We start from the raw sequence: 26,937 nt of genomic DNA, 5'->3' as shown, positions 1-26,937 counted from the left end.
AAAACCCAGTCTATGCCAGGTAGTTTTATGCCTTTCCCACCATCCACTCTCACTCCTCAGCAAAATAAAAATAAATCAAACAAAAAACTTACCTTATCACCAGCTATGTCATTATGAAGATAAATGATTTTCAAAAAAACAATGGGCAGAAGTATAAAGTATACTGATTCTGGAGTCAAATATGTAAGTTCAAATTCTAGCTCTTATGCTTGTATGGCCTTGTCCAAATCATTTAATCTGTCAGTTTTCTCTTCTGTAATATCAGTAATCTAATCTAGAAGTCTTTTTCAGCTCTACATCTTTTGAATATTGAAGTGATAATTTCTCTTTACTTCCTAATAAATACTAGGTGATATAGTAGATATAGTACCAGATCTGGAGCTAGGGAGATTCATCATCCTGAGTTCAAATCCAACTTTAGATACTTAATAGCTATATGATACAGGGAAAGTCACTTAATCCTGCTTACCTCAGTTTCCTCATCTATAAAATAAGCTGGAGCTGGAGAAATTCCAGTATCTTTGCCAAGAAAACCCCAAATGAGGTCACAAAGAGTCAGACACAACTGAACAACAATAAATATTTTAGCCTTTCAGCACATAAAACTGACTCAGGTATTTGACTCCAGAATTACCTGATTCTCCCAAAAAGAACACACCACCATTCCCTAAAATATGGATGAAGAAATTATTCCTCAGGAAAATTTTATTTTAAAATTCATGAACAGAAAATGGGGAGGAATTTTGGTGTCTTTTACTTTTTTTCACCTTCTTAGCTGATTAGTGTTAGTTCAGATTGAAGCCAGTCTAACTTCCAGAAATTCAGCAAAGTTAAAATACTCAGTGTTCTACTAAGTGTCCCAGCAAATTTTAAAATACAATTCTCTTGACTCTTGTTCTAATGGTCTATTTACTCTATTATATAAGGGTCATTTCCCTACCTTTACACTTCACCTCTTCTAATTGGCCTTGATGATTTAATCTTTGCACTTCCAGGCTTATATGAAAGGATGAACAAAAAGTGAAGCAGAGATGAGGGATATTCAGTTGGCAAGCTTATATATTGCCAGCCTTCAAGATTTTCTACTCCTACCTTTCCACCTATGTTTCTCATTGTTTAGTCATTTCAGTTGTATTCGACTCTTTCTGTCCCCCATGTGGGGTTTTCTCCAGCAAAGATTCTGGAGTGGTTTGCCATTTTCTTCTCCAGCTCATTTGTGCAGGTCAGGAAGATGAATTTTCCTGACTCCAGGCCTGCTACTCTATCCAGTGCGTCACCTAGCTGTCCTTATCGATGTTCCTACCAGATGAAATGATCTCCATTTTCCAAAAAGCTATTTTGTAATGGTAAGATAAATACAGATTAGGATTACAGGATCATAGCTCTAGAGTTGAAAAAGACCTCAGAAGACATGTAGGATGACCTTTCCTCATTTTGTAGTTGAGGAACCTGAGACCTAGGAAAGATAAATGGTTTGTGTAATTTCCATAGATGGAATTTTAATTGAGGTCTTCTAATATTTCTGGATGAGAGTGAGACTATTAATACTAGTCTAGCAGCAAGCTTGATGAGGAGAGCATTGGCTCTGAAGTCATCTCTCTCTTGGTTAGAATTGTTTCTTCTATGTAACTTCAGTCAATTGGGCTTCAGTGTGCTTATCTGTAAATTAAAGGGACTGGAAAATAATGCCTCTTCTAGTTCTAGATATTTTGATTCTCTTTTGAGCAAAGGAAGGAGGGAAGAAGCACTTACATACCACCTACTATGTGCCAGGTGCTGTAAAAAGTGTTTTTATAAATATTATTCATATGATACTTATAACAACCTTTTGAATATGTATTATTAAACCCCTCATTTTATTGTTGAGGAAACTGAGGAAAATTGAGGTACTCAAGGTCACCCCCTGTGTAAGTGTCTAAGGTCAGATTTGAACTTTGGTTTTCCTGATTCCAGTTCCAATAAGTATCCAATTCTGCTTCTGCCTCAGAAGGAAGGAGTAGGGGAGATTTCTAAGGTAGGAAGGCATTACTTGATAAGACAGTTCAAGAAATCTTTTTTTTCTAATTGAGTTTAAATAATTTGAATGGTTTTTTCACTGGAGAGTTATTCAAGTTTCTTGGGAAGTTTGCTAACTTAAAATTACAATCCCAATCATCTCCTTCCCCTACCTAATCTATATCTTAGCTTTTGTTGATAGGCTGTTTCTAACAAGCTTTTTAGATGTTAATATCTTTAAGCTTAATAGCAGAATCCAACCAGATTTAAATTTGGGGAGCCATTCTGCTTTAACAGACTCCAGATGAGAAGAGATTAAATACAATATTAGGAGTCTAAACTTTCCTATTGTATATATATTTTTTCCTGCTTGGGGTAGGAAAGGAGATGGGGCCATGTGAATAACCCTTCCTAACTCAGGCTCAATTTCCACAATCTTTTCCTCTATCATAGGGTCTATTAAATTGTGATTTCCATGATTTATTTCATAAGGTGTGGTTCAGGTTTACTTGAGCCTTCTTATTACATGCATAGAGATATGTTTACTTCTTAGGACTTTCTGTGTATACTTTCCTCTGGGGGCTGTAATGGAATTGATATTGCAACCAGGTGGTTCAGTAGATGGAGAATTAATTAGACCTGGAGTCATAAAGAGCTTCAGATACTTAAGACCTATATGATACTGGAAAAGTGACTGCTGTCTGCCTTGATTTTCTCAATTGTTAAATAAAGATAATTTTAGTATCTACCTGATAGGATTGTCACTAGATTCAAAGGAGATATTTGCAAAGCATTTAGTACAGTGCCTTACATATAGTAAGTGATTGTTTATTCCTTTTTCCTTCCATAGGGAACATGAACACATAGATGTTATATACACTGGGGCTTTTTTCCTTTAACATTAGATTCCTTGTAAAAGTTTCCTCCTTTCCCTGTGGAGTATGAATTAGCATTCCGTGTGCAGATTCGTGAAGGAAAAAGCCATAAATCCTTCCCTTTCCTTCAAAGCCTTACTCTGAGAGAATAATACAAGACCATTCTCTTGACATCAACTAGAAAATTTGTGATAAAATTCCCTGCAAAGATTCATGACTATTGGCTGGTATCCTGTAAGTGTTAATTGTTTCTTGCTGCCTTTTGCTTTTATTTCTAGAACCAACCAAGAAAGTTCTTACCTCATTTCCTAATAAAAATTCCATAGGTAATTGTGCATCTGGGTCCAAATGGCATCATAGCACCTAAGACAACACCCCCCACCCCGCCCTGGCCAGCTAACATTGAATAAATCAGGAAACTCTCCAGACTTATCCTCTGACTCTCCTCAATTAATAACTGTAATTAAATATCTCAGAACATAGATATTGAAGCAAAAGGTGCAATAATGCTTCATTCCCCATCAAACCCTGGATCATTTATGCCTCATGTCAGAGATGGATTTTTTCCTATAAAAAAGGGAAGCTTTGGATATGCCATACCATCACTCCAATCTAGGAAAATGCCATGCTATTACCCAAATCTGGACCCAGATCTAAAGGCCTGCAGCATCTAACTCACATCTCCAGCCAGCTGTAAATAATATTCTTTAATAAATTTCTTTTGGACACACAAGCCTTATGTGTAACCTTCCTTTTCCCTTCTCTAGTGTTGATGCTAAGTTAGCACATAATCATTCATTTAGAGAGACTCTTGCATTCAAAAGAAGAAATTGAAATGAGATGGGAGAAATTGATGAAGACCCCATTCTCATTTGAAATTCCTAAAATTCAGAGAGCTTTTATTCTAATTGCTGTAATGAGTACCTTTAATTTATCTGTAGCATGCTACAGATAGAAATAAGAATTTCTTTAGAAATTTTGATAGAAATAAGAATCACTTTGATAGAAATAAGAATTTCTTTAGAAGATCCTAGAAGTGATTAGTTAGCAATATCTCTAAGATCCCATCTCATTCAAAATATGTGAGGACATATAAAATAAAGAGAAAATTCAACTCTTACATAAAGCTGGAAATTGAAATGGAGAGAGAAAATAAAGACACGAGAAAGAAAGTTAGAATCAATTGCCTACTCTGTCAGTTCTAAATGCGACAAGAAGTGATGAGAGTTAAGTGGGACTATTAGAGCAAGCTTCATCAAAGAAGAATAATTAATGATATGAAACCACATCCTGACAATTAAAGATCCATGTCCTATGCAAATCATTGGTATAACACATTAGCGCTATTAAAGAAAAATAAAGGCTTCTTTCAAATCATTTCAAATTCTACTGCAAGTACAAAACAAATAAATTGGGGTTGAAAGTTAAAAAAAAAAAAGAAGTCAGTGTTTTCAGGCTTTGAACTTTCTGGTGTCTCTGGCACTGTGACTGTACCAAGACACAGTGGTGTTTGCAATAGCTATAACACAGCTGGGACAAATAAGGACCTGCAAGTTTCCATTAACACATACACTGAAAAGGAGGGGAGGAAAGCAGCTTCCTAGGCTGACACAGGAGCCAGGGGAGGAGGGAGAAACAATGCATTCTCTTTGCTCACTAGACTATAATTATAGTCTATTTTCTGGACTCTGGATGTTCTGTGAATATGAAATAATATAAGCTTCATTCACAGTGAACTGTGCTAGACACCTCTGTCCATAAAGATTAGCTACAAAGAAAAATGATTGTAATGATTTTTTTTCCCTACACTGAGATCAATGGGAGGGATCCTTTGCCTAAGCTATATAGAATGTGGTTCTCTCTGCATTTAAATGAATTACTAATAAAAATTCAAAGAAAGAATGTGAGCTGTTTTAGCAACTAATTAAATTTGTCTGTGGCTAATATTCCAGGTAGAATTCTGTGATAATGAGGCTGCCAGGGTCAAGGGTTCCAGATCTCCATGGACGATGGGTTTCTGTCTATTTTAATGGCCACAAACCACCCCTCTGTCCCGTACCATTTTTCTAAGAAATGCCCACTATTCATAAGGGATACTTGGTAGGAGAAAAAGGAGGAGGGATCTGGGCAACAACACCCTACCAAGAATAAATCTGGTTGTTTCATTTTGTACATAAAGATCAATAAATGAATTAGTTGCCCACTTAGAAACTACAAGCTAACTTCAAAAGATCATAAGAATTCAATTGAACAAACATTTATAGGTCCCTAGGACTATTAGTTGAAGGACCAGAGACCAAATTACACATACCTCTCAATGCCTTTAAGCAATTAAATATCCAGGATGTATTCAGAGTAAGAGAGAAGGGAGGCCCCACTAAAGAGGGACACTGTGTCCCACAAGGATGGTAGTTATGGGAGGAGGACAGATGCCAATGGGGAACAGCATGGGTGGCCACCTCCCCTCCCATTGTTCTCAGAACACAACCAGGCTGGTGGTTTTGCATTCAGCAGAATGAGTGCTACCACCACAGGTCTCAGAGCCACTCAGGTCTCAAATTTACACAGAGAATGTTCCAAAAAATAGTACAGTTTTCAACTTTTCATGGTTTAAAACTACATGAAGACTTCTGGTACACAAAAAGCTATCAAACTGTGCATACTCTTTCATCCATCAGTGCTATTACTGAGTCTGTATCCCAAAGAGATCAAAAAAGAGGAAAAAGGACATGTGTGCAAAAATGTTTGTAGCAGGTTTTTTTTTTTTTGTGGTGACAAAGAATTGGAAATTGAATGGATCTCATCAATTGGGGAATGGCTGATTAAGCTATATATAGTATATGAATGTAATGGAATACTACTTCTCTATAAGAAATGACAAGGCTGACTGATTTCAGAAAAGCCTGGAAAGACATGAATTGATACTTGGCGAGGTGAGCAGAACCAGAACACTGTATATAGTAACAGCAAGATTGTATGATGATCAGCTCTGATAGACTTAACTCTTGTCAGCAATGTGGTGATCCAGGACTATTTCTTTAGACTTGGGATAAAAAATGTCACCCACATCCAGAGGAAAAACTATGAAGATTGAATAAGAATTGAAGCATACTATTTTCAATTTTTTGGTTTTTTTTCTTTCTTGTGGTTTTTCCCTTTTGTTTTTATTTTCTTTCCCAGCATGACTAATAAAGAAATATGTTTAAAATGACTATATATATATATTGTTTGCTGTCTTAGAGGGAGGAGGAAAGAAAGGGAGGGAGATAAAATTTGGAAGTCAAAATCTTATAAAAGTGAATGTTGAAAACTATATATATATATAATTGGAGAAAATAAAATACTATTAAATGAAAAAAAATTTTAAATGACTCTTGGGACCTCTAGCACCTTATACAAAGAGCAATATGATACAAATAGGATTTTATCATTTACCTGTGGGGCAAGACAGCCCCACACCTCTAGCCTTATACATCTTATACAAAGAGCAATATGATACAAGTAGGATTTTATCATTTACCTGTGGGGCAAGACAGCGGGCTAATCCGGACTATTGAAATCAGAGTACCTTATGAATTGCCTAAGAAGGAGTAAGGAATGAGGGGCAGGGACCCAACAAGCAAGTGGTTGGGGAGGAAGGCACTGCCCAATCTCTGGGTCATTTAAGCCTTAGCATTCGTGCATACTGGGGACTGAACATACATCAGCAAATTGTTTTTCACCAGGTAACAATGAATTGCATTGGTGAAGAGAGGTTACACTCCCAGAGTGAATTATACAAAAGAAATTGCAGATCTGAACCAGAAAACAAACACATTTACTAAGATCCTCCTATGTGTATACACTGCCCTATACACTGGGGACCCCAAAATATAACCATTTTTGGCCTCAAGATGATATTCTATTGGGGTTATAATAGAAGAAAAATACAAGTTGTCAGTGATAGGAGCAAAAGAAAGATTGCTGGGAAGAGTGATAAAAGGTGGAAGGAATCAAGGAAGGGTTCCACAAAGAAGGTGGAAGTTAGGCTTAAGAAAGAAAAGTTTTAATAAGGAATTTAACTTCAGTGAACAAGTAATCTGTTAAGTCAGCCTGAAATTTGGGTAATAACATTCATGCACTATATTCTCTCTGTTCCCCCAATCATACAAAAGATCCTTTATCTAGATACCAACACAAGAGAACAAGATGACTCCTGATTTTGTACAAGGCCTTCATTTGGGTAAGGATTTTTCTGATTTAAGAGAGTCTAATGACTGCTTCACTGAGGATTGCCTTTTATTTTATTTTATTTTTTGAGTTTCTTTTTAAAATTTTTCTTTTTTTAATATTTTATTTTATTTTATTTTATAATAACTTTATATTGACAGAATCCATGCCAGGGTAATTTTTTTTACAACATTATCCCTTGCACTCATTTCTGTTCCGATTTTCCCCCTCCCTCCTTCCACCCCCTCCCCTAGATGGCAAGCAGTCCTATATATGTTAGATAGGTTACAGTATATCCTAGATACAATATATGTTTGCAGAACTGAACAGTTCTCTTGTTGCACAGGGAGAATTGGATTCAGAAGGTAAAAATAACCCGGGAAGAAAAACAAAAATGCAGATAGTTCACATTCGTTTCCCAGTGTTCTTTCTTTGGCTGTAGCTGCTTCTGTCCATCATTTATCAATTGAAACTCAGTTAGGTCTCTTTGTCAAAGAAATCCACTTCCATTAGAATACATCCTCATACAATATCGTTGTTGAAGTGTATAATGATCTCCTGGTTCTGCTCATTTCACTTAGCATCAGTTCATGTAGGTCTCTCCAAGCCTCTCTGTATTCATCCTGCTGGTCATTCCTTACAGAACAACAATATTCCATAACATTCATATATCACAATTTACCCAGCCATTCTCCAATTCATGGGCATCCATTCATTTTCCAGTTTCTAGCCATTACAAACAGGGCTGCTACAAACATTTTGGCACATACAGGTCCCTTTCCCTTCTTTAGTATTTCTTTGGGATATAAGCCCAATAGAAACACTGCTGGATCAAAGGGTATGCACAATTTGATAACTTTTTGGGCATAATTCCAGATTGCTCTCCAGAATGGTTGGATTTGTTCACAACTCCACCAACAATGCATCAGTGTCCCAGTTTTCCTGCATCCCCTCCAACATTCATCATTATTTTTTCCTGTCATCTTAGCCAATCTGACAGGTGTGTAGTGGCATCTCAGAGTTGTCTTAATTTGCATTTCTCTGATCAATAATGATTTGGAACACTCTTTCATATGAGTGGTAATAGTTTCAATTTCATCCTCTGAAAATTGTCTGTTCATATCCTTTGACCATTTATCAATTGGAGAATGGTTTGATTTCTTTTAAATTTGAGTCAGTTCTCTATATATTTTGGAAATGAGGCCTTTATCAGAACCTTTAACTGTGAAGATGTTTTCCCAGTTTGTTGTTTCCCTTCTAATCTTGTTTGCATTAGTTTTGTTTGTACAAAGGCTTTTTAATTTGATATAATCAAAATTTTCTATTTTGTGATCAGTAATGGTCTCTAGTTCATCTTTGGTCACAAATTTCTTTCTCCTCCACAAGTCTGAGAGATAAACTATCCTATGTTCCTCTAATTTTTTTATAATCTCGATCTTTATGCCTAGGTCATGGACCCATTTTGATCTTATCTTGTTATATGGTGTTAAGTGTGGGTCCATGCCTAATTTGAGGATTGCCTTTTAAATTTGTTTTTAGGTTAATGTTGATAAATGCTTTGAACCCAGTTCTGATTCACAGCAGCAGAAAGTGATCTCTTGTTTCTCAGAATTCTTATAATTATTTGTAATCTGAGCTTCTCTGAGCACTGCCCATTTCTAATATGGAAGCACCTGGGAGAGATCTCTTGAGCATGCCCTGTTCACCTAACATGAAGCCATTTTTCCTTTATCTCATGGGTGGTGATAGCCCTCTTTGACTGGCTGCAATGTCATTAAAACTAATAGAGCTATGGACCCTTTGCCTCTTTTCATCCTCCCCCCCCCACCCCAACTCTCTGCTGTACTTAGCATGGACACCATGAATTGAAACAATAAGAGTGGATGAATTTACATCCCCTTCTCCCTCTCTTTTCTCCTGGCGAAGGAGAAATGAGTCTAGGAGTGTTTTTTCAGTTCTCTATTTTTGTCTTTAGGTTCAGATACTAACTGGAGGTGATCCCTGCAGCTTTCTGGAAGCCAGGACAAATCAGCACTCTTGAGACCTGAATTTGAGGAGCATTTTGGACTTGGAACTGGGAACGTGCTTTATAGGAATTTGAGATATGAAGCTCATCCCCTCCTCCTCCCTAGAGATGGAGGGTGTGTGAGAGGGTGTGTGTGTGTGTGTGTGTGTGTGTGTGTGTGTGTAACACTGCACCTCTCATATGTGTGGGGAAGTAAGTTTATACATTTATAATTATGCCTTTTACATATTTCTATATTCCCATGTAAAAGTTCTTTTTATTATTTATTATTTTCTTTGTCCATTTTCCACAAAGCATGGCTAGATTTCTCAAAAAATATCTGAGTATGAGTTCTACCCCCAGCATCTACCACTTGCTTCTATATGGAACCTCTCTAAATCTATTTCTTCATAGAGAATAAATGAGGATAATACTTGTACTAGGTATTAGGTACCTCTGTGTGTGTGTGTGTATGTGTGTATACATATATACACACACAAATACATATAAACATACATGCATATACATGTATACATATGTACATATATAATTTAAAATTTCATAAAGTGCTTCATATAAGGTTATTTCATTTATCATCCATGTTAGATATATTTTATTTCATTCATAAATGTTTACAAGTATATTTACTCACATGTGGGTATATATATATTTGTGTGTATAGACAGATAGATGATAGATACATATACATATATGTAACAGAGAGGTGGTGAACATATGTTGTGTGCTCTTCTGAAGCAATTCCCATGTGAAAAAGTCTGAGTAACCTTCTTCTGAAAAGACATGATAACAAGTCCTGGCTGGGGAGGGTAGGGGGAGAAGCTACTTTCTGATTTACAGCATGCACATTCATCCTATAATTGGTTTGGTTCACTATGTGGTGAACTAGGGTCTTTTTAATAAGACTGAGTTCATTCAAAAATACTAACCAGCCAAAACAAGTCTCTTGCTCTGTCTCTTCCTCTCCCGTAAAACAGGATGAACCACTATGTCCTTTGTGTTGAAGAATGTGTTCAGTGTACCGGTAATAAGTGATTTTCACAATTTTTTTAAAGAGGTACTGTCCAGCAAGAAGTTCCATATTTGCTAGATTTTGGCCTGAAGAACCAAAACAATGAATTGTTTGGCACAAAGCCAATAACTAGTCCATTCTGTCCAGCTCCTAAGTAAAGGTTATTGGAGATGGCTATGACTTTACAAGCCTTAAAAGGTCAGCAGAAAAAGCCACCAGAAGTCCAGGAGCTAGAGCCATGTTGGGATTTGTAGAAGCCAAAGAGTAAGGAATGAAGTCCCCAGGGATGAGTTTGACTCAGGACAAAGGTAGCAGAGATGCACATTCATCAATCTATTGGCCCTGCTTTTTTCAAAAGTAAATACGGTGGGACAAATACCATATGCAGAATGCAGTAGAAATTGCATTATGTCTGAAACTACTCTTCCCCAGGGACTGAGGTGATGTGGAGAAGAGTATACCTCCGGGTGAGAAAACATTTTAAAATTTCTATTCTTATGCAAATTAAGACAACTCTGGGATACCATTACACACCTATCAGATTAGCTAGAGTGATAGGGAAAGATAATGCGGAATGTTGGAGGCTATGTGGGAAAACAGGGACACTGATACATTGTTGTGGAATTGTGAACACATCCAGCCATTCTGGAGAGCGATTTGGAACTATGCTCAAAAAGTTATCAAACTGTGCATATCCTTTGATCCAGCAGTGTTACTAGTGGGCTTATATCCCAAAGAGATCTTAAAGGAGGGAAAGGGACCTGTATATGCAATATTTGTAGCAGCCCTCTTTGTAGTGGCCAGAAACTGGAAACTGAGTAGATGCCCATCAATTGGAGAATGGCTGAATAAATTGTGGTATATGAATATTATAGAATATTATTTTTTGGTAAGAAATGACCAGCAGGATGATTTCAGAAAGGCCGGGAGAGACTTACACAAACTGATGCTGAGTAAAATGAGCAGGGCCAGGAGATCATTATATGCTTCAACAACAATACTATATGATGATCAATTCTGATGGACCTGGTCATCTTCAGCAATGAGATGAATCAATCAATTCCAATGGAGCAGTAATGAATTGAACCAGCTATACCCAGCGAAAGAACTCTGGGAGATGACTAAGAACCATTACATAGAATTCCCAATCCCTATATTTTTGTCCGCCTGCATTTTTGATTTCCTTCAATGGTTACACTATTTCAGAGTCTGATTCTTTTTGTACAGCAAAATAACTGTTTGGACATGTATACTTATTTTATATTTAATTTATACTTTAACATATTTAACATGTATTGGTCAACCTCCATCTGGGGAGGGAGTGGGGGGAAGAAGGGGAAAAATTGGAACAAAAGGCTTGGCAATTGTCAATCCTGTAAAATTACCCATGCATATAACTTGTAAATAAAAAGCTATAATAATAATAAAAAATGTCTATTCTTGCAATAGCTCTGCAACAAATATCCAAACAAACTAATCAATATACATCTATTAAATGCCACTATGTGTTGGGACGCAGAGGGACCTGGGCTCTCTTCTTGGACAAGTGGCAGAGTGGAACTGAGTTTGGAATCAGCAAAACTCATGAGTTCAAATCTGATCTCAGATACTTCCTAGCCGTGTGACTCTAGGCAAGTCACTTAATCCTGTTTGTCTCAGTTCCTCATCTGCAAAATAAGGTGGAGAAAGAAATGGAAAATCACTACAATATCTTTGCCAAGAAAACCCCAAATGGGGTTGTGAGGCATCAGGTATGACTGAAAAACAACTGAACAACAGCAGCTTTCTCAGTCCATGCCCTATCCACTCTGCTACTCGATTTGTCCAGGGAAAGGGATGCCCTGGCCAATAGGCACTAGTGATGGGAATTAGCAGTCACATAACTCAGAAGAGAAAGTAGCAATAAGAGCCCCAGCAGGAATGGGGTAGCAGTGTTAGGGGCCCTAGTGGCAGAGGAGTGGGCAGAGAGAAATCTAATTTGGCAGGAATATATAGTATGTGAGGGGAAATAAATGAGATAAGTTTAGAAAGATAAATTGGACTCAGACTGTCTGATACCTTGAAGGCCATGCTAAGGCATTTTTATTTTATTCTCTAGGATAGTGGGGACTGTACAACCCTAGGAGAAGTATGACCCTAAGGGATATGTGCAACCAGATAAGTTGGAAATATAGACTACTACTCTCTGTGCATGTCTCCAAAACAACCACACCATCTCTTTCACCAGCGTTTGTTCATTATTTCTGGCTTTGTCCCTTTCACTACTGGTGTCATGAAGTCTCAATGGGCATTGACCCCTTGGATCAATTATAGCATAACTATGGCCAAAGCACCTGAGACATCCTGGAAAGCTGAAGTCCTCACTCCTCTCCTGTCACTTCTAATTTCTGATCCCTCAGATCACTTTAAGGTTGCAGCAACATCCCTCAGTGGAAGGCTCAGGGCTTCAGAGCAATAGCTAGTGATTTTAAGCTCCCTTGAGATTAATGCCTGGCTTATTTCACTGTTGTATCCCCAGGACCTAGGACAGTACCTTGTCTCAGATCTTCATGATTTCATCTATATGGGTACATATATAATCTACACAGGTTATAATCTCTGTATCCCTTAGTAGGAAGTCTTTGTGGTATTATCATAGCCTAAAACATCCATCTCTATAAGGTCAGTTTCCTTCAGGTAGTCCTCTGATTCTAGATTGAGAGACAAACTATCCATCACAATAGGCCTTTAAATGATGTCTTTCCCTCTTGGGAGGAATAACCAGTTTTGGTTCATTGAAATAGCAGTCAGAAACTAGGAGTCATCCCCATGCTACAATGTTCAGTCTTTTTCAGTCATGTTAGAGTATTCATGACTCCATTTGCATATCTTAGGTATCTTAGCAAAGATACTGGAGTGGTTTGCCTTTTCCAACTCATTTCACAGATGAGGAAAGTGAGGTAAACAGACCCAGGATATAACAGTTAATAGGTATTTAAGATCAGATTTGAATTTACCAAGATAATTCTTCCCAACTCCAGGTCTGGAACTCTATCCACTGTACCATCTAGCTGCACATGCAGCTACTATAAGGCAGGATCTATATAAAATGCTAGGGTGGGACTTTGTACAAAACAGACAACAAATATTTTTAGAATTAAATGTAAAGTCATTCACATGGACCCTTCCAAGCCTGAAGTTCTATGGTTTTATAAAATAACGAAATACAGAGAATCAAGTACTCACTTATTTCACATTGGTCTCCCTCCAGTCCTGGTGGACAAATACACTTTCCTAAGTAAAAGCAAGTTCCTCCATTGAAGCAGGTTGTAGAACAGTTAGCTAAAGGATAATAAGAAAGTACTTTCTTAGACAATGAGTTTAGACCAGTGACCTCAAACTCAAATTAGAAACTTATCCCTGCTACCCATATATTGATTTAGAAAACCACAAATCAACATCATCTATGTTGTGTTTTTATTTATTTTGTTCAACATTTTCTAATTACATTTCCATTTGATTCAGCTGCACAACTGAGGGCCTCTAGTTTGACATCTGTCTTAAATTTAGGATAAATATGATTTTAAAAGTAATGTTCATTCTTGAGTGCTTTTCTGAACAGCTGAAATTTGCTTACTATTTTAGAATAGAAACACTTTTTTGGTCAGTATTGATATTAGCAATTGTATCAATTAAAAGAATTTCTTCAATTTGGTGTTTAAGACCCACTGACAGAATATTTGTTGTCAGAGAGTGTTACAGGAGAATGTGAACAAAAGATTGAGAATCAAGAACCTGAGTCTAAATTGCTAATGGCTTATTAACTACCAAAGTGATCCTTGGCATGTTATTTACCTGCTCTAGGTCTGTTTTCTCATCAATGAAATGCATCTCAAAATAAAGCAGTGGGAATCAGAAGATCTGAGTTCAAATTGTGGCACTACCTGTGTAATATAGACATAATACACATACTACCCAAGTGACACTGGGCAAGTAATCGTATCTCTCTTGGTTGCTTATTTATAAAATGAAGGAAGTGGATATTATGGAAAAAGTCAATTACTAAGTATAAAACTAACTGAAAAAATGTGGCCATGCCTAAGGGATCCCTTTATGAAGTGTGAACGAGTTTCTTGAGTGAATTAGAAAGAAAGCAATGACATTGGTCAAAGAATGTCTAGTTACGCCCCCAAGTTACTCTTAAAAGGTAGTGGAACAATGTTTGATGAAGGCTATTTTAGTAAATACAGGAGATCGCATTTCCTAATGATTTGCATAGATTCTTGGAGCTTACATAAAGCAAAATTTGATTAAGAGGATATATGAAGTTGGGAGCACAAAAGTATGAGAAGAGGAAGCAAGGGGTCAGACCTTGGAGAATGGAGGTTTAGTAATTCTGTATTTTCTTTCTATTTTTGAAGTCTTTCCCTTTCAGATGTAGGGACAATCTGTTTACTTTTCTTTGTTACAAATGTTTACTTTGTTTTCATAAACTGTGTGAACTATAAACACTTGCCAGTCTAGGCAGACTTATTGGGAATATGGTTAGAAGGTAACAATTAAAGAGAAACATCTTCAGGGAAAAGATGTTTTACCATAGTCCCCTGTGTGATTGGGGGCTCAAAGCTAAGAACAAAACAAATGCTCATTCCTCTGAAGTTTTAGATTTTTTAGGCATAACTTCCCAGAGTAGAGAAAGAATGTTTATACTGAGGATCATCATCTAGGCAATGTGTTAATAATAATAAGATAAAATGAAACCATGTATAAAATGCAATTAGTATAGTGAGAATCAGTACCAATCCAATACTGTCTTTGAATATTAACTCTATTGAGCTGCCACGTGAATGCCTCCATTTTGTTGTTTTTCAATTATTCATCCATGGGAAACTAGATTATATAAACCAATTATTGTTTGATACAGGAAGGTAGATGTAATTAATCAACTTTTTTTTTTATTTTATGAATAAAGAACACCAAAACCTACTGGAGCAAAACTTACTCTTTCCCCTTTTCAATTTGGAAAACCCCCAAACTTTCCTCCAATTAGAAATTAGGTTATTTAATTTTACCTCCTGGTTAATTGTTTTTGTTATAATTAATTGTTAGGGGATACTCTGTATTCAGGGTTTTGGGATTAACTAGGCAATCCACTGATACATTCTTTTGAATGCCTAGCTAATAAACATTTATGCTTGAATTGTTTCATTAGTTATTATTAATTACGTTTTATAATAAGAGGATAGGTGTGAATAAGAATAGCTAAATTACTCTGATCACCACAGCATCCTACTGTTGCTATATACTCTGATTTTCTAGCTAGATTAATTCTAAGGTCCCATTCTATCTCTAAAGCTAATTTCCTTTTGGGGGGGAGGGGAGAAATCAAAATTTCTGCCAGTAAAAGTAAATATTATAGCAAAATGGGTCCTAATATGAGGAGAAATTGAAGCATATAATTTTATTTTTTTAATTTTCTAATTATTTTATTATTACTTATTATTTTTTAATATGAAGTTTTACAGAAGATACATGTAGTATCATGTATTAAACTTCTTGAATGACAAGTTTGATATGGTGTAGAAGATCAAGACATGAATGGGAAATTAGGTATGCTAAGGTAAGGTTAATGTGACTGAGTTAAAAGAAGCATATGGTGGAGGATCTAAAAATGTGTCAGGAGGAAGTAGGCTTTTGTGTGGGTTAGGAGACATAGTGTCATCAATTTGAACTTGATGAAGAGAATATCTTGGATCAAGGGGAGTTTTTAAGGAGGGACAAATCATGATGAAAGTACTAGAAGATAACAAGGAAAGAGAGAGGATAAAGGAAGAAAAAGGAGAAGAAGAAAGAGGAGAAGGAAGGGAAGAAAAAAAGAAGGAAAAGGAATAAGAGAAAGGAGTTACATTTTGAGTTAATCAATCTAAAAGTAAAGCTCTCCCTTCTATGTCTGGCATTCAAAGCCTCCATCATATGACACCATCTCACTTTTCCAGCCTTATTTCATAGTACACACACTAGATACTACCCAAACTAGTTTTCTCTCTCTCCCCATATATGCCCTGTGTTTTCCTATCCCTGTCACTTTGCTTATTCTGGTCCTTATATCTTGAATTCTCTGTCTACCTTCTTTTTGCCTGTTAATTTTTACCCATTTTTAAAAGCACAAACAAAATACCATATTCTTGAGGAAACCATCTCTAATTCCCCTATTAATAATAATTTTTTCTCTCAGATTTCATGACACTTTGTTGATGCCTTATTAATGCAGCTATTATACAGTTTTGTATGTTATAATTATGTGTTGGTTTGTTTCTTCTCCAGGACCTAACATGATATTCTGCATATAGTAGGTGCTTAATATATACTGAAATGAAATAAAATATGAAATTCCTAGGAAGGTGAAATTGATTCTATCTATTCTACTATGTCATGAAAATGCTTGTTTTATTTCTTAAGTTCAGAAAAAATAAAATTTTAAAAAAATTATAAAAAACAAACTAGAGATTTATCTAAGATGAGATCATCAGAGGATTTACCCAAGTTGAGATTGAGAATTTATGAGAAGACATTGACTCATGATATAGAAGCCAGAATGATAGATTTGAGTGTGAGGTCCAGGGATTGAATCCCATCTCTTCCCCTGATTCCCAGACCCCTCTAGGACTTTTTACCAGTCATGGAACTATTGGCCTTTACTTTCCTTATCTGTAAAATGAGGAGATACTGGATCACTTCTAAGATTCCTTTCAGCTCGAAATCTGTGATCCTTTGAAAGAGTTGGTTTTATTAGAGAGAGAAGGAGAGGTTAATGGCTAGACAGCTAGCCTTATCAGGCTTTGAAGCCAGAAAGCCCTGAGTTCAAGTCTCACAACAAATACATACTGGCTATGTGATAATCCTGGGTCTTCTCAGTGTCTCAAATAATTCTCTGTTACTATAATTTGCAGAGAAGGTGATGTATGCTCTTTATTGCTAGAAGGACTTTCCTCATCTGGACATTTCCTATACTAATAAAATCCCTAGTCCATGTCCTATTCTTATAGAGGGAGAAGTAGTGAGATTCAAAGCAGATTGGAAGGTGTGTTGGAGCCAGTTTATACTTCTTTAGAGAACGATTATTAAATTTTCAGTGTGAGCTTTCCTATATAAAATGTCAGAAAAAAAGAAAAAGTAAAAAAAAATCAGCAAATGCTACAAATTAGGGCTTGATTTATTGTTTTGTTGGTTGTCTAGACCTAAGAAAGTGATAGAAAAAAAAGACAATGTTGCAGAGTAAATTTTAAAATTATGCTTTGCATTTTCAGAGACTTTTTAGTTAAACATTTATAAGCACACCACTGAACCAGACAGAAGGAAAACCACAGGAAAGGACACTGAGATTCTTCATTTGGAAATGAACAGAAGTATTTATCAGCCAGCATGATGTAGAAGCTGGATGTGATAATGTGGTAATGTGCTGACTTTTACTCATCACCCTGGCAAGGGATCATCCTAGGTCAAATGCTTCATTTTTCCCTCCCCCTTATTTTGTTTCTCAATATGCCAGAGGGAGAAAAAAATGAAAAAAGTCTAAAAACAAGCAACTTGGTTATTTATTAATAACTCTAGTGGCTTTGGGTGTAGCTAGGTGGAACTGTGGATAAAGAACCCATCTTGGAATAAGGAGAACCTGAATTCAAATCTTGCCTCATACATTTAACTAGCTGTGTAACCTGAGGCAAGTCTAGTCTGTAAAATGACCTGGAAAAGGAAATGGCAAACCATTTTTGGCATCTTTGAGAAAATCCCATTTAAGAGGCAGTTATGTGGTACAGTGAAGCCATGGGCTTAGGAGGAGCTCAGTTCAAATTTGGGCTAAGGCACTTAACACTTACAAGTTGTGGCAAGTCACTTCATGCTCGTGTGTGTGTGTGTGTGTGTGTGTGTGTGTGTGTGTGTGTGAGAGAGAGAGAGAGAGAGAAAGTTTGAAGCTCAATGAAATGAATGCTAAATTTTTTCTTGACATGTAAGTGGGGAGGAAGAATTAAATATTATTTGAAGGAAAAAAGATATTCAAAGCCATTGTTTAAAAAAAAATCAAATAGTGTGACAACTGAACAATAAAAGTACAGCATTTTGAAGTTTGCAAAGTACTTTATACTTATGCAATTCTTACAATAGCCCCGTGAAGCAGGGTTTGGTTCCAAGGGGCAAAAGTGGAAACAGTGAAAATCGAAGAGAAACAATTTTAAACTTTAGGATAGGAAAAACTTCCTAAAAAATCAGATCTATAATTGGGATATATTATCCCAGAAAGTAATGTTTCTTCAACTCCTTTTTCCATCCTCCCCTTCATCTTGGGTCACTTGTCATGTAACATGATCTCATTTCCTTTACAGCTATGGATTAGTCTAGATCAGAGCTTCTTAAACTTTTTTCATCACTTATATACCTTTTTCACCTGAGAAATTTTTGTGTGACACTAGGTATATAGGTATATAAAATAGGTATACAAAACAAACACTGATAATAAATCATAATTTTGCAATTCCACATTCAGTTATGATTGCTTTTTGTTTAAGATGTTTAAGAAAATGAGGTCTAGATAACAATTAAGATGTTTTTCAACTCTAATGTTCTATGATTTTGTGACTTCATTTGACAAAACTATTAGACCTTCACTTAATTGATTATGCACATTAGCACTTATATAAGATCTTTAAATCCCTAAATAAAGCTCCTAGTCTTTTGGGGAAAAAAAGGTCCTTTATAATTCCTAGGTAGAAAAACTAAAAGAGAGAAACAAAGTGACTTTCATTAAGGATGAGAGTTAGCTAAATGATTAACTTCTGTACTCCTAAAGCAGAGGCACTTAACTAATGGTCCTTGAACTAGGTTTTAAATATTTTGATAACTGGATTTCAAGGTAATTGGTTTTCTTTCTAACCCCATTTATTTTATTTTATACATTTAAAAACATTAGTCTGAAAAGAAATTCATAGCCTTTTCTAAACTACCTAAGGGAGTACAGAATACACAAAAGTGGGCAAAAATTCCTGTCCTAAAGAGATATTTCCTTTTTTTATTGACTTTTTTTTGTTAGTTCACCTTGATTTCTCAATATATTCTTTTCTCCCTCTCTCATAGATCCATCCCTAATAATAAATATATTTTTTAAAAGGCTGAGGGGAACAGTTCAGCAAAACTACTAGCACAATAATCAAGTCTAACATCTGGCAAGCTGTGTTAGACTAGCTTGTATCAGTTTAGTCAGTTAACTATTCCCCTCCCCCTTGAAAATTTAATCTATTCAGCTGGTACAAGATAGCTCTAGTCAACAAAATAAATCAGCTTGATTTGTTCTGTTGATTATCTAGACAAAGTGATGGAGATAGTGATGAAGTGTATATTGTTTTTCTGATCCTGCTTGCTTTACTTTGCATCACATCTTATAAAGTTTTCTCATACTTTTCTGTTTTTTTTTAATTACTCAATTGATGATTTGGTTATTTTAAACAAAATTTTCTTTAAAATTTTAAAATTTAAAATTTTCTCCCTTCCTCCCATCCTTTTCCCTATCTACTAAAAAAGCAAGCAACATGATATTTATTTCTCATGACTTAAAAACTAAAGAGTTATTTAATAACATTTCTTCGAATATGTATAAAGTACTAACACCATGCCAAGTCTGAAATGAAATAACTTTTCAGGAACAGCTTTTTTCCCCTTTCTGAATAACAAAAACCCCTTTTGTTTGAGGAGATGAAGAAGACTTTTTTTTAATGTTCTTAGCCTCTGCAGAGGGGCCAAGAGGAATTTCACAAGATTTTCCAAAGAACAGTGAGCTAAAAGTAAAGTAGGAAAATTTTCAATCCAAGAGATGAGATATTCCAAAAAAGTAAATGTACTGGGTTTCCATAGTTGATGCTCTTTCAACAATGTGTGAGTATCATTTATGACTAAAAGATACCAGAAGGAAAAACACATGCACACACAAAATATTAAACTGATTGTCCTTTGGACTAACCAAGTCAATAAAATTACATTTATATAAAAAAGTCACCAAAGTATATAGTTTTTAGTAATGTGGATTAGGAAGATAGATCTCAACCTTTAAAAGCATGAGTCCTAAATTTTAATTTCATGCTGTAGAAGAACACAATAACAAAAAGGTCTCTTCTTTCTTACACAAGACTGTGAAAACATTAATGGCAGGAGTCCTTGTTCAAGAATGCCAAATTGCAATTGTCCATGGGTGAGGTGAAGTGACACTATGCCTGAGTGGCAGCTGTGTGAATGGAGAAAAGGGAATATATACAAAAGATGCTCTAAAGGCAAAAATGACAAGACTTGGCAAAGATTGTATATGTAAGATGAATCAAAGCGAAGAGTCAAGGCCAGGATGTCATTAAGATTGTGGGCATGGGTGAATGGAAAGATTACTTTCAACAAAAATAGGAAAGTTTAGAAGAAGGGCAGGTTGGATGTAGGAAAGGAGAACCTATCTTTTTGGACAGGCTGACTTTGAGATCCATAAGAGTCACTCAATTTGAGATGACTAAATGGCAGTCAGTGATAAGCCTGTAGTTCAGGATAGAGTCCAAGGCTTGATATTTAGATAATGGGAAATTCAAGAAGTGGATTTAATATGTTAATTGAATCCATGGGAACTGAAGAAAACAACAAATGAGAAAATATAGGGAAAAGAGAAAAGGGACCAGGGTAGAGCCCTAAGGAACACCCTTATTTAGTAAAAAATGATATAGATGAGAATAGTTAGATGATGCAATGAAGAGAACACTGGTCGTGGAGTCAGAAGGATCTGACTTCAAAATCAGCCTCAGAAACTTAACATTCATTAGCTCTGTGAGCCTGAGCAAGTCACTTAACTCCAATTGCTTTGATAAAAAAATTCAATACAGCTGAAAAAATTAACCTAAAAGGGATACAATAAGGAGACTAGTTGTTCCATGAGCCTGAGCTGTTACTCTCCTTTAGAATAATTTCTAACCATTTGCCTCTTGATATGAGGATCAATGAGAACATGTTTTTCAAAGATGCTAATTATCTGTTATAGGCATTAAATAAATATAAAGGACTACACTGCTCTTTTAAGACAATAATTTTCATTACCTTTTTCACAGTTTACACCATAGAATCCAGGTGGGCAGATGCATAAGCCAGGAGTAACACAGAGACCACCATTCATGCATCGTGGCATGCAGAGTGCTAATTGAAAGACAGAATCATGATTAAAGGCAAATAACATTTGGGAACTTGACCATTTTGGTATCATTAGTAAGGATAAGCCTATTCATTTCCTGAGACCTTAAAAGTTTAAGTGTCATATAAGTTGCAATCAGATAGAATTTTTCTGATGGAAATTATGCTATCGCCAACAGTTTCAAAGAAAATAATTGAGGTCTTTTCATCAGAACAATAGCTTGATCACAGAACCTGACACATATCAGAAGCTTAATAAGTTCTTTTTACCATAAATTGGTTGCATATCTTTTTGCCTGAATTATTTCTATAATCTTTACTGCAAATACCCAAGTTATCCTCCCCATATTAAAATACCAAAGAAAAGAAAATTTTCTTACCTAATGTTTTAATGTTGAAAGTTTCCTTTAGTCAAATGAGTTAATAATTGAACATTTGTAATGATCAATTATTTTCTTGTTTCTGGTTTTTCCTCTGTCTTCTGCTCTCTCTGTCTCCATTTATCTGTCTCTGTTTCTGTCTGTTTGTCTCTGTCTCTATCTGTCTGTCTCTTTCTCTTTTTTTGATCATACCCTTGAATTCATTGGTTTTTTTGGGGGACTTCCAGTGAAAGCATTCCCTCTATCAAAAGAAATAGGTGGGACAGCCAAGTGGTGCAGTGTATAGAACACTAGGGGGATGAGACAACTCTAAGGGACTCCAAAAAAAGAGAAAGAAAAAAGCACCTTCTTTGCAAATGAAACTCTTAAAGAAATTTCTTGGGGCACTAGGAAGTGAAATGACTTGCTGAGTGTCAGAGGTAGGGTTTGAAAACACATCTTTCTGATTCAGAAGTGGGCTTTCTATCCATTCGACCATATTGCCTCTTTGTATTGTTGCTTTTTTTTCTTACAAGGATCTTTAAACAAGTCAATTTTCTCCAAAGGCAAAAATCTTATTAAACATTTCATTTTTAAAAAAATCAGCTCTTAGATTCATTACCATTTTATAATATATGATTAGATATTGTGGCCAAAGCTACTTTTGAAAAACTGGAAATGAGCATTAAAAAAAAATTAACTTGGGGCTATTGGCTTTTTAAAACATTCCTTAGGATATAAGAGAGTCCTGGACATATTATATGGCCCTTTAAGCTTATCCTGAAGTAGTTAGATGCTTTCAGCCTTAGGATCTTTCATTTTCACCATGTACAACTGACTGAAGAAGTCAGTGATCATAACTCCCTAAGGAAAGAATTACCATTTCTCATATAGACTTTTTGTAATTTTCTGAGATTTCACTAATGTACCTTGAAGTAATTACAATAAAGTAACTTAAAACAAAAGGAGGTATGTTTGTAGTATCTCTGGGTCTCTGTTTATATATAACTATGTCATGACAATTTAAATGAAGGAAAGAAAATAAATAAGATTAAGTCCATCAGCAAAGCTTTATTAAGTGCTTACTAAATTCCAGGAATTGTACTGGTGTCCTGGGACCATGAGATAAGAATAAAACAGTGAGATATTAATCTTACCTACCTTTCTCACAGTGAGGTCCATAGAATCCATCAGTACATTTACAGACACGTCTTTCATTACAGAAGCCTCCATTTCTGCACCCTCCTGGGCATTCAGCTTGAACAAACAGAAAAATTCTAATATTAAGGCTCTGGACATATTTTTTAAAATTAGGTGACTTGTACTCAACATGAAAAAAACTGAAGTTCTTATTTTCTTATTGGTAGCAATAGCAATAATCCATTTGATAATGATGTTCTGAGTTTTCCTGCATCTTTGCTTGGGCCTTTTATTCTTCCCACCCACTTTCATTCCCACACAGGCTTCTCCCTCAATATATGAAAATTCACCCATTCTAACTTATGACAGAAAATGCAACAAGTAAGGAAAGAATAGGATGTCTTCTAGTATCCAAAACAGTGTTCCCTTTAAAAATTCTCAATTGAATTACATAGTTCCAGCATGTAAATATTTACATTTGGAGGCTGGAATGACATTTCAATTTCAGTTCATTTCCTTGCACAAATATTAACAGAAATATGCATTCACTGTCCCATTTATTTAACTAAAATTTTAATATTTTTATAACATAATTGCCTCCCCTTTTGATATCTAGCAGTCTACCTGATAGCAAGGAAGAAACCAAATGAGATGGGAAGAATTCATAAACTTCGGTTTATCCATTTCATGCAATAGTTAATCAATCAATAAGCATTCATTAAATAATTTACTATATGCTAGGGACATGAAAGTCTCTGCCTTCAAGGAGTTTACTTTGACGGGTGAGGGACTATCAGAAGTATACACAATAGTCCCTCCTCTGAAAGCGCTGACATTTTTTCTGTAGTTTTAAGAAAGAATGGAATCTTGAGGAGTTACTGTTTAAATGTTTTCTGTGAGGAGTCACTTTGAAAAAGAGGTCAGTTTGACTGTAATTCTTCAATCTGTTTCAACTGCAGTGGTTGAAGAACGACTAGGTAAGATACAATCATAAAGAACTAATAGAAGTTCTTTCCTAAGGGATTCTGATCTTGAAAAGAAACATTATAAAAAAAAAATTTAAATCACCTTGGCTGTTATCCTGAGAGAACTGAATGAGAGAATTGCATTTCCATAATTTAAAAATTGGCAATAGCAACAACAATGATTTTACTCATAGTTACTATATTGTAAACAAATATCTATATCTTTATTGTTTGATATATTATTTGTATAGCCAATAAATTTAATATTTGATGGGGAATGATGCATACATGACTATATACATGTATACATATTTAAATATTCATATACACATATGTAGATAGATACAGAAAAAAATGAAAGCTTATGGAAAAAAGTTTCTTTAATTTGTTTAATAAATAATATTTAATAAACCAGATCGATATCTCAAAAATTATTGATTAAATTAATGATGACCATTTTGTCATTTTGATAACTCATGAGGATATATCCAAACATGCTTTTTGATTCCCTTAGAATCTAAAGAATGAATAAAATAAGTCAAATAGCAGAGGGGGTAATGACCTCACCACTTAAGCTACATATGGATCATCAGTTGTTTTGTTTTATTATTTTGCTGAGGCAACTGGGGTTAAGTGACTTGCCCAAGGTCACACAGCTAGGAAGTATTAAATGGATCATCAGTTTTTAAAAACTTGCTACACATGGTGGTCATAGCCTCTGTTTCTTGTAAAATAAGCATTGCACTATTATTAATATGACTGGATTTTTTCATTTTGAAGTTTCTCAAAATGTGGAGTTATTCATGATACTTTATAATTTTTTTCAATTATTAATTTTAGACAAACATTTTTGTAACTGCTTCAGAATGCTCTATTTCACATAAATAAGAAACAGTTCTTAAATGTGTATGATTTTTTTGATAAGCCAAAAAACTCTTTATTCATCCATAGTCAAAATATCCAAAGATTTTCTGTTTTTCATACTTGTTTCAAGGAACTATTCCTAAATAAGTCTATGGATTATTCTTCTTTTAGATAGAATAAAATTAAATTTGGATTAATTGAAGGAGCCAGAAATGTTTAGTCTCAGAACACTCAGATTCATTATAGTTATCTTCATGTATCTGAAGGAGTATCCTGTAGAGGAGAGATCAGACATTTTATTTGATCCCAAAGGGCAGAAATAGATTTAGTTGCAAAAAAAATCAAATTAAGGCTTAAAAAATTGTTCAAATGTAGATTGAACTGTTTTTAGAGGCGATAGTGAATCTTCTGGAAAACTTTGGATGATCTCTTGTCAAGTATGATAGAGTGTAGGGAGATTCTTTAGATTAAACTTGAGGTACCTTCCAACTCTCAAATTTTGTGATTCTCTGTGTTTCTGTGAATATTTCATTATTTTGCATTGGAAATGGATTATTTATCCATTCATATTTAGAAATATCAAATTTCAAAATAAAATGATAAAATACTTCTGAAGTTATTTACAAACCTTTCTTTATTTTCTCCTATTTCATTTGCAGGCCGAATATTTTAAAAATTGTAAAGCACATGAAAATATTATTTTGTAAAATTATTAGCCACAACTCTAACTTGTTCCATAAAGGAAGTTGCTTTATCTTCCTGGGTCTGAGAATTAACTTGAGGAAATTGTTAATTTATTTAGATCACACATTTTAAAAAAGTTCAGCAAATCTATGAGGAAATTTCTGATATAGAATGGATGTGATTCATTGTTATGAATATCTCTAAGAACCTTCAAAGTGCTTTGGCTCAAGAAAGCCAGTATGTTTGGCAATTATACAGAAATGCTCTGTGCCCTAGTTGGTCCTATATTATTGAACAATTTTGTTAACATACTTTTTAAAAATAGATTTTTAAATAAAATAATGTTGACCCTTAAAACAACTATATTTATTAATAGCAATGGGTTTCTATGAAGCATAAAAATTACATAAAAGACCATATTTTGACTAGTGTTTACAGAGCTGTATTTCATCCTCGCATTAATTGAACTTCATCGGTGAAGAGTCCAATGCAATTCTTCCACAATATATCATTTTCATTTAAAAAATTCATCAATTACATTGAAAATGTTTTGATTATGGAACTATGCTCAAAAAGTTATCAAACTGCATACCCTTTGATCCAGCAGTGTTACTACTGGTATTATAGCCCAAAGAGATTTTAAAGAAGGGAAAGGGACCTGTATGTACAAGAATGTTTGTGGCAGCCCTGTTTGTAGTGGCTAGAAACTGGAAACCGAGTAGATGCCCATCAATTGGAAAATGGTTGGGTAAATTGTGGTATATGAATGTTATGGAATATTATTGTTCGGTAAGAAATGACCAACATGACGATTTCAAAAAGGCCTGGAGAGACTTACACGAATTGATGCTGAATGAAATGAGCAGGACCAGGAGATCATTATATACTTCAACAACAATATTATATGATGATCAATTCTGATGGACCTGGCCATCCTCAGCAATGAGATGAACCAAATCAGTTCCAATGGAGCAGTAATGAATTGAACCAGCTACACCCAGTGAAAGAAGTCTGGGAGATGACTAAGAACCATTACATTGAATTCCCGATCCCTCTATTTTTGCCTGCTGGCATTTTGGATTTCCTTCACAGGCTAATTGTACAATATTTCAGAATTCGATTCTTTTTGTACAGCAAAATAATTGTTTGGACATTTTATACTTACTGTGTATCTAATTTATACTTTAATATATTTAACATCTACTGGTCATCCTGCCATCTAGGGGAAGGGGTGGGGGGAAGGAGGGAAAAACTGGAACAAAAGGTTCGGCAATTGTCAATGCTGTAAAATTACCCATACATATAACTTGTATTTGCAAAAAGCTATTAAAAAAAAAAGAAAATGTTTTGATTTGTCATTGCCATCAATATGTTTATGAAATAACAAATCTTTCCTCCTAACATCAGTTTCAACAATATATCAAGCCTAAATAACCAAAAAAGCATATTTTAATTAAATCTGTTACCTCATCCATTTGTAATGTAAAATAGCAATGTTTTAGTTTCTCAATCACACAGATCTTCATACATGTAAGCAATTCTCTTTTCCATCATATGCAAATAGAGTCAAAACTGTTTTGTCCTTGTTTTGGGAAATATTATTTTAATTACATCAATAGATGCAGAC

At 35.1% G+C, this 26,937-nt stretch overlaps 1 protein-coding gene across 1 annotated transcript in view; it reads right to left on the bottom strand.

Moving 5' to 3' along the window:
* The window catches only part of WIF1 (WNT inhibitory factor 1), a 112,663-nt gene that overhangs the window by 12,755 nt on the left and 72,971 nt on the right, over positions 1-26,937 (bottom strand). The window contains exons 5-7 of the mRNA XM_051963718.1: positions 22,819-22,914; positions 21,209-21,304; positions 13,340-13,435 (exon numbers count right to left, since the gene is read on the bottom strand). Of these exons, the coding sequence (XP_051819678.1) occupies positions 13,340-13,435; positions 21,209-21,304; positions 22,819-22,914 (288 nt within the window). The remainder of the gene's footprint in view (positions 1-13,339; positions 13,436-21,208; positions 21,305-22,818; positions 22,915-26,937) is intronic.

Source organism: Antechinus flavipes, chromosome 5 (assembly GCF_016432865.1).
Source record: "Antechinus flavipes isolate AdamAnt ecotype Samford, QLD, Australia chromosome 5, AdamAnt_v2, whole genome shotgun sequence".
Classification (NCBI taxonomy): Eukaryota; Metazoa; Chordata; class Mammalia; order Dasyuromorphia; family Dasyuridae; genus Antechinus; species Antechinus flavipes.
This window is presented reverse-complemented; position numbering and strand designations above follow the sequence as displayed.